Raw genomic sequence first — 16,926 nt, forward strand, 5'->3', positions numbered from 1 at the left:
AGTGCAGGCAACTGCTCTGCTCACAGTGTTGAGAAAAATGCTACGTTTAAAACATGTTCCCGGAAACTTTATATAATTTTGGTGGTATCAAAACATTTGGGGGAGTTCAACTTGGATTCAACAATTTATTCTTGTTGAAAAAGAAAAAGGACTCAGAAGTTCACATTTTTAAGCTTCTTCAAATGTATTTTTTTTTTAACACTACTCTCCCAATGGTTTTTTAACAACTAAATCCTTCATTGGGGTTAGATATTCATTAGACTGATCCGAAATCAGTCTCTCCCACTCTTCAGGTTTTTTTGGCAAGTAATACTAACCACCATAAACTAGTATGTCTGATGGCCACTTTAACAAATCTAACAGAAAAAAAATCTAAGCTATTATAACATAATTTCTTGCATTTTACTACCTTCATACATTTTCACAAATCCTCCATCTCCACCTATTCTGCATACAAATATTTATACAACTTCCCACTTAATCCTACAATCTAATGCTATCTCTGCAATGTCACATTACAGTACAGATATTTGAGAACCTGTTTCTAAAGTATTCTCTCCTTTTTTTAATCATTCTAAATATAAGTACCTACACAAAGACCAGATTCCACATGGGTATTGCTCTGACATGTGAAGTGTGGGAGGAGGATTTTTCCAGACAGTGAGTATAAAGCAAACTATGCCATTTATGTCATATTGTGTGTCTAGACATCACAAACATGTTGAAACTAGTCTGTTACACGCACTGTTGTGATGACATCATCCAGGCACAGATACTCAATTTTATTTATAATCATGCATGAAGTCTCTTTCTAGTGAAATCTTTTTCCTTTCTAAATGTAAAGATGAAATAAGATTTCACTGAAGGCAAAAATATTGTCTCCATTTCAAGACCTGAGTGCAACCACTGTCGCAGACTGTGCTATGAGTGAAGCCTTTGTCACATCCCAGTTAGTTATATCTTGCTGGCCAGGTAATTTTTATAATCTGTTATAAAAAGTTGCTAGATTTTTAGTGCCTTTTAATCTGACTTCATTCATTAACATACTTTTGGTCACCGATGATTTGCCTGTTTTAAAAAACTTCTAAGATGCATTTTGAGCAGCACACCTGGACATTGAGAACAGCTCTAAGTACCTACACCCTGGTTGCTCAAGATCAGCAACTGTTCACATATTTTCAGTATGAGTATTCTTTGCTTAATTTAAAAAAAAACGTATTTTGAGCGGATCTGAATGTAAGTTTGAGAAAGTGTGTCCAAACACACACACACAGTTACCTGAAACTACCTGAAAGTAAGAACAGTAATGAAAGGCCATTAACATCATAAAAAAGTAAACACAAAGTAGCGTCATAAAATAGTAATAGGTGGCATATTGCTAATACTATTTTTTTGCAATTTGCTCAACTAACTTTTATTATTTTTGCGCTCTTGTGGTAGTCATTTCTCAGAGGTATGTGAGTGGCTGGTGGTAAGTCACACTGCAGCTAGAGGGAAGAGAATAAAACCAACAAACTCCTGGCTCCGTTAGGTGAGTGCTGGCTCTGGAAGCCTCTCTCTTTCATACGGAAAAGAGTGACAACAAGGGAGACCCAAGGGTGAGTTCTCAAAGAAGTTGGCAGAAGCTTAATAGACAGGAAAATTGCACAAATAAGAAATGGGTTTGGTCTTCCACAGCAAAGCAAGAGCCCTTCCTGCCCACATCTGTATCACCTGGATTTCCACTTCCTACTTCCCAATATTCATAAAAGTCTTGTTCATCTGAAGAGAACATAGAAGAAACACCAGGTAAGCTGTCACAATTAATCAACCCAAACTGCAGGCACAGAGTCCTACGTACTTTGAACAAAAAGCTTGTGATCCATTTACAAAGTTATGGGGGAAAAAAGCATATAAAAATCAAAGTTTGGGAACTGAAAGACTGTATCTGAGGAATTCATAAGCTCTGCACAAACTTTCGTGGGCATAACAACTTGATAAACTTGTCAAAGAAATTATTCGCTGCAGAGTGTGTTCTCACCTCCATCTACTTTCTCTGGAAGCACCAGAGAAAAAAAAGAAAACAATTATATCATGAACCTGCAAGCCAATTATTACAAATGTTAATTTACAAATGAGTGAGTGGATAATAAATAGTATTAGGTTTCAGATATCTGAAATAACAAAAAATTCAGCTCCTTTTTCACAGCAGAAACATGCTGTGTTCATTTAAGGTATGTTTTTCATACTGTCTTTTCACTATTAAACAGAAGGACTCCTTACAGACCAGTGACACCAAATCTGACCCTTGCAACACTGCAGTATCACTGTGAGACACAAAACCCAGAACACTCCAAGAGGGGCAAACTTATAGTGTCAATAAATCCTTACTGAAGATGGAAGACACAACAGTGTCAAACACAAGTTTTTATGAATAATTAAATATTTGTATTTCTTAAAACCACAATGAATATGATGGAGAACCTTTGTGAGAAAGGTGCAGGAATTTTCAAACAGAACAAAATATGTGCAGAGAAATTTAATTTTTTTCAAAAGTTTGAGAAACTCAAATGGCAGCAAAACTTCTGCACAATTTATCCTCTTTTTGGCTGCCTGAGCAAAGCTTTCTGAGTTTCTGGACATGATGCTTTACCTACTAAAGCTTCCAGCACAACCTTCAATATCTACACTTATTCACCACTTCCATAAGGAATCATACTGTGGAGGCACCTCAGTTTTAAGATTTCTCCTTCTATTCACAGTTTTCTGTGGATCCCACACTCGACAAAGTTTCCATGCCTGTGAATCATAGCAGGGACACGGCAGCCACAAAACTGGCCCTTTTCTCCTTCCAACCCCACATGCTCCTTCTCTCCCCACAAAACCCAAAGGCAAGACCAAGTCCCACCACAGTGGAAGCTCTCCTTGTCCTTCACGAGGGTGTCTTTTGTACCTGACCATCCCGGCAGACAGCGACAGTAACCCGTGGTGGGATGACAACCATCCGCATGGCTGCAGTCACAGCGTTCAGCACAATCCATACCGTACGTGCCGTCCTGTGGCAAGAGAAGAAACAACAAACAACCCAGAGATGATGACAACTGAGAGTTAGTGGAGAACAACTTCTGGTCAGTTGTGACTCAAAAAGCAACCACAGATCTCTCCCGAAACCATAATCTGCTTTCTTAATATAAAACGCTTCTGGATTTTGGAACATTTCAGTGTCCTGCATTTTCAGTTTCTCATTTAAGAGGGGAAGATAGAGAATTAATTACATTCTCTTGAGAAATCCCAGACTAATGCACCTGGAAACAGTTATTCAGAACACGGTAACCTACACTAGCAGAGGCTACAATTAAAGCTTTCTTGTACTGTCCCTGTAATGTCCCTTGCAGTTAAGTTCCTACTCCAGGACCTGGGGGTCCCTCCATGTGAAAGCAATTCAGTCTTCTTTCTGCCTCTGACCCTGAGCTCTCTATATATATTGGTCACAAGGATATCACATAAAGCCACAATTTCTAAAAGAAGAGTAGTAAAACAATAGATTAAAATGTACCTTCAGTGTAAAGTTTACTGCATAAAAAATACAAATTATATCACTTTCCTTTGATTAAAAATCTTTCCCTCTGGGCTACAGCACATACTGTGTTAAAAAGAGAAGCTCTTCGGCTATGAGACAGTACAGTTGGCTATGCAATGTTTTTTAAACCAAAAAGAGACATTAAAGTTACAAGTTGAACACCCCTCTTGCTGTATTCAGCTGTGCCAAAAGAGCTCAGCTGATTTTCATGGAGTTATATCTAAACGTTTCAATTTGACTTTTGTGCTTCTTCTGCCAAAGGTAGCACGTACATTTGGGGGTAATTCCAAACAAAAACAATCTGAGAAACTGAAAAGAGCAAGATCTTTACAATTGCATTCTCAAAACAAGTCAAAATACAACAGCAAATTGATCTACAGAAAAAGTGTCAAAAACAAATTAAAAAACATGGAAAAATGCCATAATTTAAGGTAACAATAATGGGGTTACTCACAACAAAGACAAAAAAGGAAAAAACATGTCAGGTTTAAACCCCAATCATTTTAAGTGGGTTTTACCCATTTACCTATGGGTGAAACATTCTTTCAGTCACATCAAAAATCAGAATAAAACTGAGATGAAAATTCATTTGCTGTTCTTTCATGTTCATGTCTACCAAGTGTTACAGGCTTTAGCTATTAAGTTCCCAGTCTTTCAAGTCTAAAGTGGAACAAAATCTTATATTTCTTGACTATAAGGAGTCTTTTGCTCATCTCAACAATACATTTTTATAGACAGAAAAAGAAAAGATTAAGTATTTCCTTTGCATATAACCAGATTTTGAAAGAAAGGAAATACTCAAATATGTTGTTGAAAAGCAGTATTTTTAGCCTGCTATGTATTTGGACTGAAGTCTAAACTTCAGTGAAATCTTGAATAACAATCTGGACAGTGCCATTAATTTTCTGAAGTTATTGAAACGAATAGAAATACATTGATTCAAATAAATTCTGTGCTCAAACAAAAAAAAAATATCAGAAAACACTCAACACATTTTAATTAGTTTTCTGTTTACTCTCCTGCTCTGGAATTTTGAGGTAGAATATACATTTGAAATACGTAAAAGCTTATGGACATTATTTGACACAGAGAGAGAGAGACAGCAAGACAAGGAGCATGGGTGTACAAAATTATCTGATACAAAAATGCTTTTAAGCATTATTTTGTGAAATTTGGAACAGTGAAGCAAATGCCATGAAACAATACCTATCTTTTTTAATAAGTCAGTTTTGGAAGAGCTAATGGAGCTTGGGAGATCTCATCATCCTTCAGAATCAGACACTAAGTAATAAACAAAGCTGCTTTAGAAAAAAGAAAAATTAGTCTTCTGATGGAGATGCATTGTTGGAAACACTGCATAAATGTTGCACAGATGGTACAGTAATCAGCTTTCCAGAATATTTTAGAATTTATTTGCCGCTTTATTCACTATAGCAGTGAAGGCTATACCTCATCTTAAAACCAAAAATAACCAAACAAGAATAACTTCTAAGTATTCTGAGAGCAGTTCAGCACAGCAATTCTTCATTCAAAACAAAGGTGTGGCTTCCAGTCTTATGTTGTAGTTGAGTTACTCCTACTATATTATTAATCCGTACAGCTAGTCCAAACTGACTGAAGCTTAAAAGTAATATGAGAGGGGAATTTACAAGTTTTATGTTCAGTGCAGTCAACTTCTTTACAATTATATTAAACCAACAACCTGCTATGCAGATAGTATTGTAGAAGCGAAGGAAAGACAGTGGAGAGGAAAAGTAGAGCAGTTCATTTAAAAAACAAAATTTGTTAAAAATTTCCCAGAAAACTGAAATCATAAATATTTTTTTTCTTTTGTATGAAATGTATTTAAAAAGTTTATGATTCTATGATTTCTGTATGAAAAACCAGACAGTTACATAATAAACCAAATCAGTTTTGAATTTTACCATTTTTAAATTTCTTACATTATGTATTTTTATGGCTTTCCCAAACAACGGATTGCAAGATGGAACAGAATTGATGAGGAGCGTGCATTTGTCTACAGAATGATTTCAAATTTTGCAGTTCTCAAAGTCTAGGAGATAGTGGAAGTCAAAGCCCTAGTAGAAAGGCCAAGACCTGTGATGGGACTGGTTAGCAAGAGTGCCTTCTCATGTCTGACTGAGAAGAAATGAAAGTTCTTCCTTCATACTCTACCACAGATGTAACCTAACTTAATTAAAATCATGTTGTTTCATGTGGAATATATTTATGGTATATTTTTTTCTCTCATCATTTTTACTTAAAGTAGTTTAACAGAAGCAGTTTGGATAGTATTTGATGCTGATGGAGAGGGGAAAATTTGGTTCTGTCTTTTTCAACAAATTCTAAAGGAGCTGGTGAAAAGTTTTGAGGTCCAACATTAAAGTGTGAGAGCAGAAAAAGTATTCATGTGTGCATCTTCATTTTGTGTAGTCATTTTGGGTGGTGGTGCATGTCCCTGATCCTGAACCCAGCTGAATACGGGCTACCCGGCTGCACTGCTCCTTAGGGACTTATCTCTATGAAGTCAGAAGAATGACAGAGGTATCACCCTACCCATTATTATCCTACAGTGTAAAATTCAGTGAAATTATTAACTACCTGGCAAGGGAGTTCGCATTTTTCTCCTCTCCAGCCCGGGGCACAGGTACAGGTTCCATCCAGAGCATTGCAAGCCCCTCCGTTAAGACACTGGCAAGTTAAGTTACAGCCAAGTCCCCAGGTGCCGCTGGGACAATTTATCGAGCAATCTACACCATGCCAACCTGCCAAAAATAAGAAGTAAAGTAACAAATTAATCACGTTTCCCCCAGTTCCTCTCTGAGGACATACTTCCCTCCGCCTACCACGTGGCATCTCTCGGAGATGCACAATACCAGGGTAACACCAACTACAGGCAGGAGTTTCAGCTGAGGACTTGTCCAGGTTTGAACAAAGGTGCTCAAGGGCACCTTGTAACATCTGTGCACAGCACACATTTTCAGATTAGTGCCAACATACAGAAGCAATTGATGTGAGGTCTGAAATGAAAACAGAGACACCTTGAAATTTCTCTGAGAAGCACTAAACTGTACTAAAAGTTTTAAGGCATAGCCTGAAAAAAAATTGGAAATATTTTCCCTAGACTTAAGCTGCTGCATTCATAATTCTTCCACCAGTGTTCAATACAGACAGTTCTGCAATATGGTTTTAACAGAAAACTTAGACACGAAAAAAAAAGAGAAAACATGAAAGTAATGCTTAAGTCGGATTTCTCCAAGGATATATAGAAGACCCTCTACATGATTTCTGTACTTCTCTCCAAATACAAAAAAAAAAAAAAAACCACGAAAGAATGCAATGTAAAATAGTTCTAAAAGGGAGCATTCATCACTGATTATGCCTGATAGCAACGATTCGCAGGCTGAGCACTGGATAGACAGAAATGAAAATAGATTTTTTAAAATGTGATCATCTATTGGATACAAGAGAAACAACGTGAGTCAGTCATATGTTATCATCAGCAATGACACAAGCCAAGTTTCTAATTTTGTACCTTGTGTACAGTAAGCAAAGGGAAAAATAATTCCACACTGAGCCTAATCAATAGACAAAACAAAACACATGTATTGAAATGAAACTGCCTCATGCCCTGGACTGATAATTTTGAATCTAGGGGTCATTTCAGGAAAAAAATGTTATACTATACTAGCTAGAGAATCAAGACACTTTCTCTCGAATGTCTTTCCAGGATTTATAAATTTCCTTAGTTTACATTACAAGTATCTGGGCTTACTTCATCTTCGCCATTTGCTGTCCTTTTTCATTGTAGTATGACTAAAACTGCAAAATGCACAAGAAGACAGGCTATGCATGGCTCGAGGAATAGTTTTATCTCCTCACAACCTAGCTACTTAGCAGTAGCTGCTTTAATAGAGTTAAATCAGCTCCATTGTCTCTGGCAAGAGTATAAGCTGGGAACTCTCCAGGTTCACTACACGACTGATATAATTGTGTCAGTCCCTGACAAATTTAGTAGATATTTGTCTAGGTAACTAACACTTCTCTCCCACTCTCAACCTTCATATATTTTCAGACAAGCATTTTCAGATGGATGGGTCTGCAGTGTAGGCTGGGCATGGGGTTTGCTTGGTAGCATTCAACAGCCTGCCCCTCTCTTCTCAGAAATCCAGCATCACAGCTGAGAGACACTGGATTTTAAATCCTTCCTCACAGCAGAAGTGAAAAGGAGAACAGGCATATTGCAAGAGTGGATTTTCAAGTGGAGTTTAGCAGCTGATTTTGGCTTGAACAGGAACACCATGTGGACTTGTAGACCTTTATATGGGAGAAGATCTCTGCCGAACCAGAGCTAGAGGATGGCTGAGATATCTTTGTTCCACCCAAAGGCATGCGCTACTGGGAGCAGGAGAGGTGGGCACACACATACAGTTTCTGGTGGAGGTAAGCTGGCCATCAAAATACTCTTGGGAGGAGAGGAGAGGAGAGAGACAGGCAGAGGGACTGAGGAGCGCGAGTCCACTCACACTAATACCGGGAGATTCGAAAAGTTTCTCATGGAAGCAGGGAACGGCAGAGGGCACGGGCTGGGAAGAGGGTAAGACAAGTTTTTTTCAGAGAATCGTTGAGGAAAAGAGTAATCAAACAGATAAAATTGCCAGTAGATATCAACGTCAGCGCTAAACAGGCAGGAAGAAGCCTGTGCCTCTGTGAGGGGTGAGTGTGACAGCCAGAGGTGGTGCTCACCCAGGCTGAGGGGAACCAGGGCTCAGTATTTTGACTAAAAACGTTGACATCAAATAAATGGCATACCAGTAGTCCTTCTAGCAGACCACAGAACTGCCACAAGAGGCAAGTGGTGGCCCACCTCAGGGTAAACATTAGTAATTTGCGCAGCCACAGTATCCAGCCCACTAAGAACTGACTGAGGAAACACGAACACAAGGTATGCTCACTCTTCTCTGAGCAGATGTTTTCCTAGTTTTCACCTCCCAGAGCAGCAGAAGCATAAAGTATCTAGTGATATGGCCCTTAAAGGGGTCTGCTTTTTATTAAGTTTCTTTCTTCTTCTCTACTTCAAAAATTCAATTTCATTTTATGATTACAGAAAAAGAAAATTAATCTGAAGAGGCACTTACCTGCTTTGCAAACACAAGAACCATCTACTGGTGAACAGATGGCTTCGTTTTTGCAGTTGCACACAGATGAACAGTTTACTCCATATGTCCCCGGAAGACAAGGTGTACCACAAGAAGCACCCTGAGTTATACAAAACCAGAGTCTAAAAACTATTTGAGGAGGTTCAGACAATAGAACTAATAAATAACGCAGCCTGACTCAGGTGCTACAAAAGCCAGAAAATGTGCAGCCCATGACTGCCCTTGGCTGTCACTAAGTTATCCTGAATTTAAGGGAGACTTTTTAAAAAACTTTTTAAGTTTACAGTAAGCATTAGTTTTCTATTAGTTGCTGTGAGGGCTCAGATTACATAGCTGATAGAAGCTGGTAAGATCTATGGACAGTATTTTCAGTAATAAAGAAGCCCTTTATGAAACCAAAACACAGTAAGACATCCATTTAATGGAAAATAATGTGGATATATAAAATATTTTTAAGAATTTATCTGGCTGAAGTTTTCACAGTTATTATTCCTAGAAGAGCAGCCATCTTCTAAAATGTTTTCTGTTAGATTAGCATTCAGTGCACAGATAACAGCAAAAGTGTGTAAAAGCTGCAGAATAATCAGTCTAAACTTTGTCTAGAGTTTCTCTGGATGGAGCAGGAGGAGTTGGTGCAAGAAGATAATGACGGAAAATTATCATTGCTCCCTCTATTTACACTTCAACAGAATACTCTCATTCTTATCAATGTCTCACAAAGCAACTAACTTTTCTTTCTTAAAATGGCTTAATTTTAGCACTGATAATCAATCACAAATTTTTCCTTTTTAGGGTCTTATAACACAGCTAGTGGTACCTAAATACCCTTACCCCTTTACTGTGGTGAAGACTCTGGCATCCTGAAGAATTTGGCACTTAACTAAAGGCAGTGGAGTCGAAAATGGACTGTGAAAGTGAGACTTATTTACCTTAAATCCAGGGGCACAGGTGCATTTTCCAGTCACACTGTCGCAGTCAGCCCCGTTTTGGCAGCTGCAGATCTGCTGACACGACTCGCCGTAGAATCCCGGGGAACATGTCTCGTTGCAGTAGAGCCCAGACCAGCCAGGCTTGCAGGAGCATTCCCCAGACATAGGGTGACAGCTGCCGGGAGGGGATGAAAGGATAAATAATTCAGGACCAAACATGACTCTTTTTTTTTTTCTTTTTTTTTTTCCCCAGAGAACAAAATGCTGTTATAGATAGGTTGCGTGACGGATCTTGCGTGCTATGCATAGAGGTGGTTTTACTCCCCAAACCACAAAGCAAAGGGTTCTGTAGATGTATACATAAACACATGCCAATTAAGATAAGAAATGTAACATCATACAACGTATAGACATTTTTGGGAGCACATGGAAAGAAAAGAAGAGCTGTTTTCTACAGCTAGTTGAAAAGAAATCTATCTGAAATACCAGCTTTTACCATAAAATATATGCTTACACATACTAAGGTGATGAAACCATCCCCCAAATTCCCCAAAATATATTGTTATCTTCCCACTCCAAGTGTAACAGGATCATTTTTGTAACACTGCCCAAACTCAGCAGCATATTATCTGAGAAATATGATGCTTCAGCAAAACAGCATGGCAGCCAATACAAAACAATAACACAGCACCCAGTGAGTAGCAAGTACGCTCTCTTCGTTAAATCGTGGGTTGAAAAGAGGAAAACTGTCACCTTTCAGGGAATGATACAAAATCATTTGCATTGGGCAGAAGTCAGATAATACTATCAGAGCAGTGACCTTTTGGAGAGTATCTCCCCTGTGTTGGCCATACCTGGTGACAGACCAGCTGTCCCTACCTGGAACAGCAGTTTCATTGAAGGGCCAGTCAGACAGCTGTTGCCTCATAACAAATGGACATCATCAGCTGTGCAAAGATGTATGTGCTGGAAAAGTGGACACAATGGGGTACTCTGTAGCACTCTGGCAGACAAAGCACTTGCTTAATTCTCACCAAAGGAAAGCCTTAATATATTTACAATGGGAAGACTGTTTAAATATATTTGTCTGCCACTGATTGAAGTTCCTTGAAGGGTGCTGGAAGAAAAACGTGCCTTCGTCCACTCGTATTAAATGACCCATGACAAGAGCCTGATTTTGCAAGATTTGCTGACTCCCTGTGTGGGGGTGTGTTTGAAATGGAGTACTTTTCTGACCATTTGAAAGTTTGCAAAAAATAATTACTGCACTTTCAGGGGCTAGAACATAAGAAACAACAATATTCTTTGAAAAAGTTGCAATGTAACAAGGTAATATTAGTTGCAACTGTTCTTGGACTCAAGGACAACTCTTGTCAAACTAAGAGTTTCCTATTGCCAAATGCAAGCAACTGACAACATACTGCTGATCAAGGAAATTTTGAATTATAAAGGCTGAAAAGTGTTCTGCTATATATATATTATTGCATACGCTATGGTAGCACTAGGATTTGGGGGTCTTGAAGATACTAAAATCTCTTTGACAGTATTAAGCTAGTTTCCATAAAGTGAGAGGCAAGATCTTTTCAACTAAATGATATATGCAGAAATGGTTCAAAACTCATGGTGCTCAAAGGCAACAGTCCCGGTTATTTGTTTAGTTCTAAGTATACCTGCCATGAAATATGTTGGAATGAAACTATTGTCATATAAAATACATGAAACATTATGAAAACACATGATGCAGCAAGATAAACAGATTTGTTCCCTATTCCAAACATTCCTGTAGGTATCCAGTACCGTTTTGTGGCCAATTCCTGTGTTTCTTATCAGTGGAAGAATACAGGGCAGGGAACATGAAAAGACTTTTCAGTCCACAACTGAATAGTCATTAGGATTTGAAATATAATATATTTATAACACAAAATTAGTAGTACTGTCATTTTAAGACATAAATCCCAGGATTGTTTGTTGTTGTTTTTTTTTTCCTTTCAGGAGAGGGAGAGACCACATGCATGAACAAGCATTGCGTATGAAGCAGAGGCATTGATATTCTGTGCCCCCCAGTGAGTGTTACTAAGGCATACTTGCACATACATTGATTGACACCAAAATTAGTATTCCGTAATTTGTAATTAGATGTAGGAAGCTAGAGCACTTCTGAGGCTTTTTGATGGGTTCTCATGCAGTTAGATTAATTGGCAATAAGGTTTAGGTATTAAGATAGGGAAATAAAGAGATGTTGTGAGAGATACTGCCACTACATCCGCTTTCGCTCCTGGTCTTTTGTTTACACTTTCTGGAAATAAAACCCTCCTCTGTACAGAGAAAAAAAAAATACTTGTGGCTAGCTGATATTATGCATTTGAAAGACTTAGATGAACATAATGATTTTCATATGATTTGTATAGGGGTTTAATTATTACAATAGCCAACTAAATTCTGTAGCACCTTATGCAATATAAAATTTCCACTAAAAGCTCTTGTACATGTGCATACAAGTCCATTATAATGATGAAAAATTACAAGATGCCCTCGTCTTGACTTTAAAAACAAACCCAGACTATATGAACTTAGCATGTATCACACGTTAAAATTCCACGCAAAATGATATATGTATCTCAGAAAAAGCGTGAGACAAAAGAAACCCCGTTAGAGTTCATGTGATTAATAAACCCTATTCCAACCTGAATTGTTCCTATACCAAATTAGTTCATGATACAGAATGACCCTAGCTGATCTTACCTACAGGTGTGAAGCAGTGGTGGAAGATCACCAGGAAGAGCTTATTAAAAAAAAAAAAAAAAAAAAACAACACAAAAAAAATTTGTGCAGCATATACCAACTACACGTCCAATTAAAGTACAGCAGGTTTTTCAAAGCCCCTGTTACATTAAATGCAAGTTGAAAGAGGGTAAAATCTGCTTGACTAGACAATGATAAAAGAATGATTAAAAACCTATGCTTTTACACAGCCTTATTAAAAAAAAAAAAAAAAAAAAACAACCCAAAAAAACCCTAAGAAAAAAACCCCACCACCAAAAAAAACAGGGACATCTCAAATGTAGCTTGGAGATCAACCTGAAATGGGTGCACATGCTGTCACACAGGTATAAGAGATATCCTTTACAAACCTTATAGATAAATATGCAACTACAGTCTGCCCTTTTTACATTTTCTGAATGATCATCGCTTGAGTAAAGGCATGACAAAACCCAATCCAAAAGTGATTTAGATTAGAAGAACATTCATATACAGAATGAAATCACAATGTTGATTAAAGCAGACCAAGGTCTTTTTTACTCATTCCTGCAAACTGTGTCTTCAGAATGACAAGTTTCTGTAAGCCCCACAAACTGTGGATGGAAGTGGCAGGGTCACTGGGTCTGCTCATACCAGCCCACAGCACTGCTGTGGTACCCCGTTGAGGAAGTGTCTTTTATGTGGTCTTAGTTTCAGCCAGCTAGTGCTCACTCTTGTTTTTTTCTTGACTATTGAGTAAAAGCAGAAAAATCGATATTGTCACCTAGTCACAGAGAACAGGTCTGTGTCTGATTTCCACTCTTGTTCAAATCCTTTCATATATATCAAAAGATGCAATAGAGAAGAACCATTTGTGAAAAAACTCTTGGCACAAGAGGGTTGTTAGCTGCTGCTGTCCTCTGGACCCCTCAAAAAGAATAAAATCTCTCAAGTATATCTATATCTAGCGCTTTAAAAAGATTTAGTAAAGGCTGCTGATAAAACTAAGAACAAGGATGGGCTTGCCTTTCAGCCCTGGGAGCTGCCATCAGCCAACAGCAGCAGCAAAATCCCTGTACCTTAGCCTACCCAAAATACAAATTATATGTTATTGCTAAAGTTGTTTTGGTGCAATTTCCTCAATCTTAAAACAGTTACAGAAATATGTATACATTTTCGAAGCATGGTGCACCATAGTGTTTTTCTATCTTTAAGTGTTTGAAGAAAATGGCTAGACACATACTTGTGTAGTGCAACTTATGTGCACATATTTTAAAGCAGTACTTTTTGGTGCTATGTATTTTTTTAACTAATCTTTAGTTCATTTCCATATCTATGAATACTACAAATGTAAGTAATAACCTAGGGCTCTGAGACTACCAACAGCTCCCCTTCAAGGACATCTGAAGTTGTGATCATACCCAGATGAAAAAAGCTTTTATGATATGAAGGCTCCTAGAGGTCCTATCAGAAAACAGACACAGAAGATACAGAATACAGGCACACTAAGCATGTTTGAAGGAATTGCGCTCCCTTTTTTTGTGTTCTGGAATTATTGGTTGTTATATTGCTGCTAAATGGGTTAGTGCTTTGAAGAAGATCCTTTTGGCTATAGCCAGCCCAAACAGTACTTGTGGTAGGCAAGTAAAGGATGAGGATATTCCCTGATGTGCTTAAAAAGATGTCTCCTGGCTGACTGATATTTAGTGAGAGAAGAAGACAGTCAGCCACAACTGGCTTCTCAAAAGCATAAAGTATACGCAGGGAGCTTTGTCTTCTATACCTTTCAATTCCTGTTATTTGGTGGGTTAATCACTTCCTGGCCCTATATATGAAATACACAGTTGTGAAGTCATGAAAATGTTTGTTTTCCTCACAGATCATTTTGCCCTTGCAAACCTGCTCCTGCACCTACAGGGTTGTGAAGCGCCTTCTGATTTGTCATATAGAAGAGAAAATGTTCAAAAAAGGACCAGCCATATGCTGCTGTTTACATGTGAACATTTGTGATCTCATTTGACCACAAGTTGTCTTCCAGCGGTATAAATGAAGGAACAGCTGTGTTGAACATGAATCAGAAGTAATCCCTGTAATATCAGAAATACTATACAGTGCAATGCACTCCTGTCAAACAAGGCTGCTACAAGAGTCTGCAGACAAATTTTCAGGAAAGCGGCTAACCGTAATTCATAATGCAATAGTATCTGGTCTACTAGCATAATTTGAGAGCTAGACAGGTCAGCAGTATGGTGCCATTTATTCTTGAATGCATTGCACAAAGAATTAGTTGCTTGGTTTAATGTCAAAAACTGTATTTTTTCAAAAGACATTTCAAGTAAATGGGAAAAACAGAAGTGCAAGCACACAACTGTAAAATCACATGAATGGAAAGGGAAAATAATTCAGTTTGCTGTCACATGGTTTGTCAATGAAAGGTATGTTGAACAACTCAGACAATCCACAAAGTAATTCTTCACAGAGCTCTAACAGAATAGGTATTTCCGTGTATGTGCTTGAGTGCTTTAATATCAGTCCTAAATTCTGACTGAAGGCTTTTGTTTTATCTATGAGGAAAAGTGCATCTTATGTACCACACACAGCAGCATTCCATGTGACAGTCAATAGTTTCTGCAGATTTCTTTCACAGCTATTTTCAACAGCAAAATTTTAGGTTATGCTCACAAACCTTATCTAAAGTACTGTGATTAGTAATGCAATTAAGTGTAAATGAATGTGTAAGTAAACATGTAAGTGAAATGCACAATAACAATACTATTTCACCAGAATAACTGTGTTTTGTAACAAGAGAAAGCTGTCCAGAACTGTTCTATAAATATGTTGGCTCCCCTCGACTGACATCTGACATTCCTCCCTCACAGCTGAGAGTTTGTCTCCAAATATTCATAACAATATGCTGAAACACTGTGAAATCCACAAAAGACACACAAAACTGAAAAAAACAGGTCTTGTTACTGCCTGAGTAAGGAGAGATGGTAAAAGGTAAGCCAACTGGAAAACTATTTTCATTCAATTTCCAGGGATCAGATTTTATCTGCCTTCCAGAAAAATCATTTAAATGACCAAAAAAAAAGTATTTTTGAAACCTAGATTTACAACTGACAAGGCTTCAGAAATTTTAAAACATATAGTAAATATATATTAAAATATATATTAGTCACCTACATCTATTATTATATTTGTAAACAGAGAGAGAGAAAAATGGATTCTCCTCTCATGCCCGACTCATAAGACTATACAGCTATTGATCTCAATTCAATTATTTTTCCTCTACACCAAAATATGTGAGGGATGTATGATGTATACTGACTTTATATCGTGAACAATATAATGATTTATTCATGTGGTAAATATAGACAAAGGTCATACTTTGTCTTAACATTTATTTCATGGATCAGAAACCAAATACAGCAGTGAATATTAAGATCAAATACAGTTGCAAGCACTAAAGTTCGTGGTCTCTTGGGTTGATATTTTCTTTCTTGATACAGTTAGAGAATATCAAATACTCTTACAAGTCTTCAGTTTGTGTGAAAGTACTAGAAAAATCAGGAAATACTTATTTTCAGATTATATTCGGGTTTCTACGTTCTATAATGAAATAGAAAAGAGGCTAAAGGGTGTAAAGCCTACCTCCAGGTGTTGGGCATGTGGCAGGGACACTTTTTATCACACTTGAGACCATAAATTCCCTCTGGGCAAAGCCTTGTTTCACAGTGCTCTCCGGTGTATCCTGGTTCACAGAGACAGGCACCACTAATATGGTAACACTTCCCACCATTCATGCACTTGCAGGTCTCAGCACACTGCACTCCATAAGTCCCCACTGGACACTCATCTTGGCATCTGTGAGAAAAGCAAACAAAAATGAATTTCATTTCCCATAAACTACAGGCTTTGGTGATCTAAGGGAAATAACGGTTTGTGAGGAATCTCTTATACTGGTCTAAATCACCTCTTAAGTAGAGCAGGAATTTACGTAACTTCATTTTTAAAAGTGCCTCTCTCTCTCTGGCTTCTTTTGCTGCTCAGCTGGACAGGCCTAACAACGCTGGCTCTGCAAATTCCTTCAGAAAAGGTCTCCCTTCCCTCCAACAAAGGAGAAAGTGTGCAGACACGGACTATTACACTTTGCACTCAGAAGACAGAACAAAATCAAACCCTCTTAAATCAGACCTGAGGGACGGAGGAATACATTTTCAAGTATTTTGTTTCAAAAGCTGTCCATCTGTAACTTTTTAAAGTGATCTAGGTTCTCCACTTTGCCACAGTATGAATAGCCAGCAGACACCCACGCCCCTGCAGATGCTCAGTCCAGGAAGCTCCCTGGCAATCACGCTCAGCAGTCTCTGATGACAGTATTTTCTAATTGTGTTTCCAAGCACACGATGTTTCCAGAATGCATTTCTTTTCAGAATTTCATTCTAAACCTTTTTTTTTTTTTTTTTTTTTTTTTTTTTTTTTTTTTTTGGTTAGTGTTCTGTAACCTTTTTCTAGCCAATCCATTGTTAATTTTACACTG

The 16,926-nt window shown here is 37.8% G+C and overlaps 1 protein-coding gene across 1 annotated transcript in view; it reads right to left on the reverse strand.

Annotated features, from left to right (window-relative positions):
• MEGF10 (multiple EGF-like-domains 10) overlaps positions 1-16,926 on the reverse strand; it is a 99,862-nt gene that overhangs the window by 24,383 nt on the left and 58,553 nt on the right. Inside the window, exons 9-13 of the mRNA XM_014954815.1 lie at positions 16,038-16,250; positions 9,648-9,822; positions 8,698-8,818; positions 6,161-6,324; positions 2,933-3,035 (exon numbers count right to left, since the gene is read on the reverse strand). Coding sequence (XP_014810301.1) covers positions 2,933-3,035; positions 6,161-6,324; positions 8,698-8,818; positions 9,648-9,822; positions 16,038-16,250 — 776 coding nt within the window. The remainder of the gene's footprint in view (positions 1-2,932; positions 3,036-6,160; positions 6,325-8,697; positions 8,819-9,647; positions 9,823-16,037; positions 16,251-16,926) is intronic.

Source organism: Calidris pugnax, unplaced genomic scaffold, assembly GCF_001431845.1.
Source record: "Calidris pugnax isolate Ruff unplaced genomic scaffold, ASM143184v1 scaffold157, whole genome shotgun sequence".
NCBI classification, from domain to species: domain Eukaryota; kingdom Metazoa; phylum Chordata; class Aves; order Charadriiformes; family Scolopacidae; genus Calidris; species Calidris pugnax.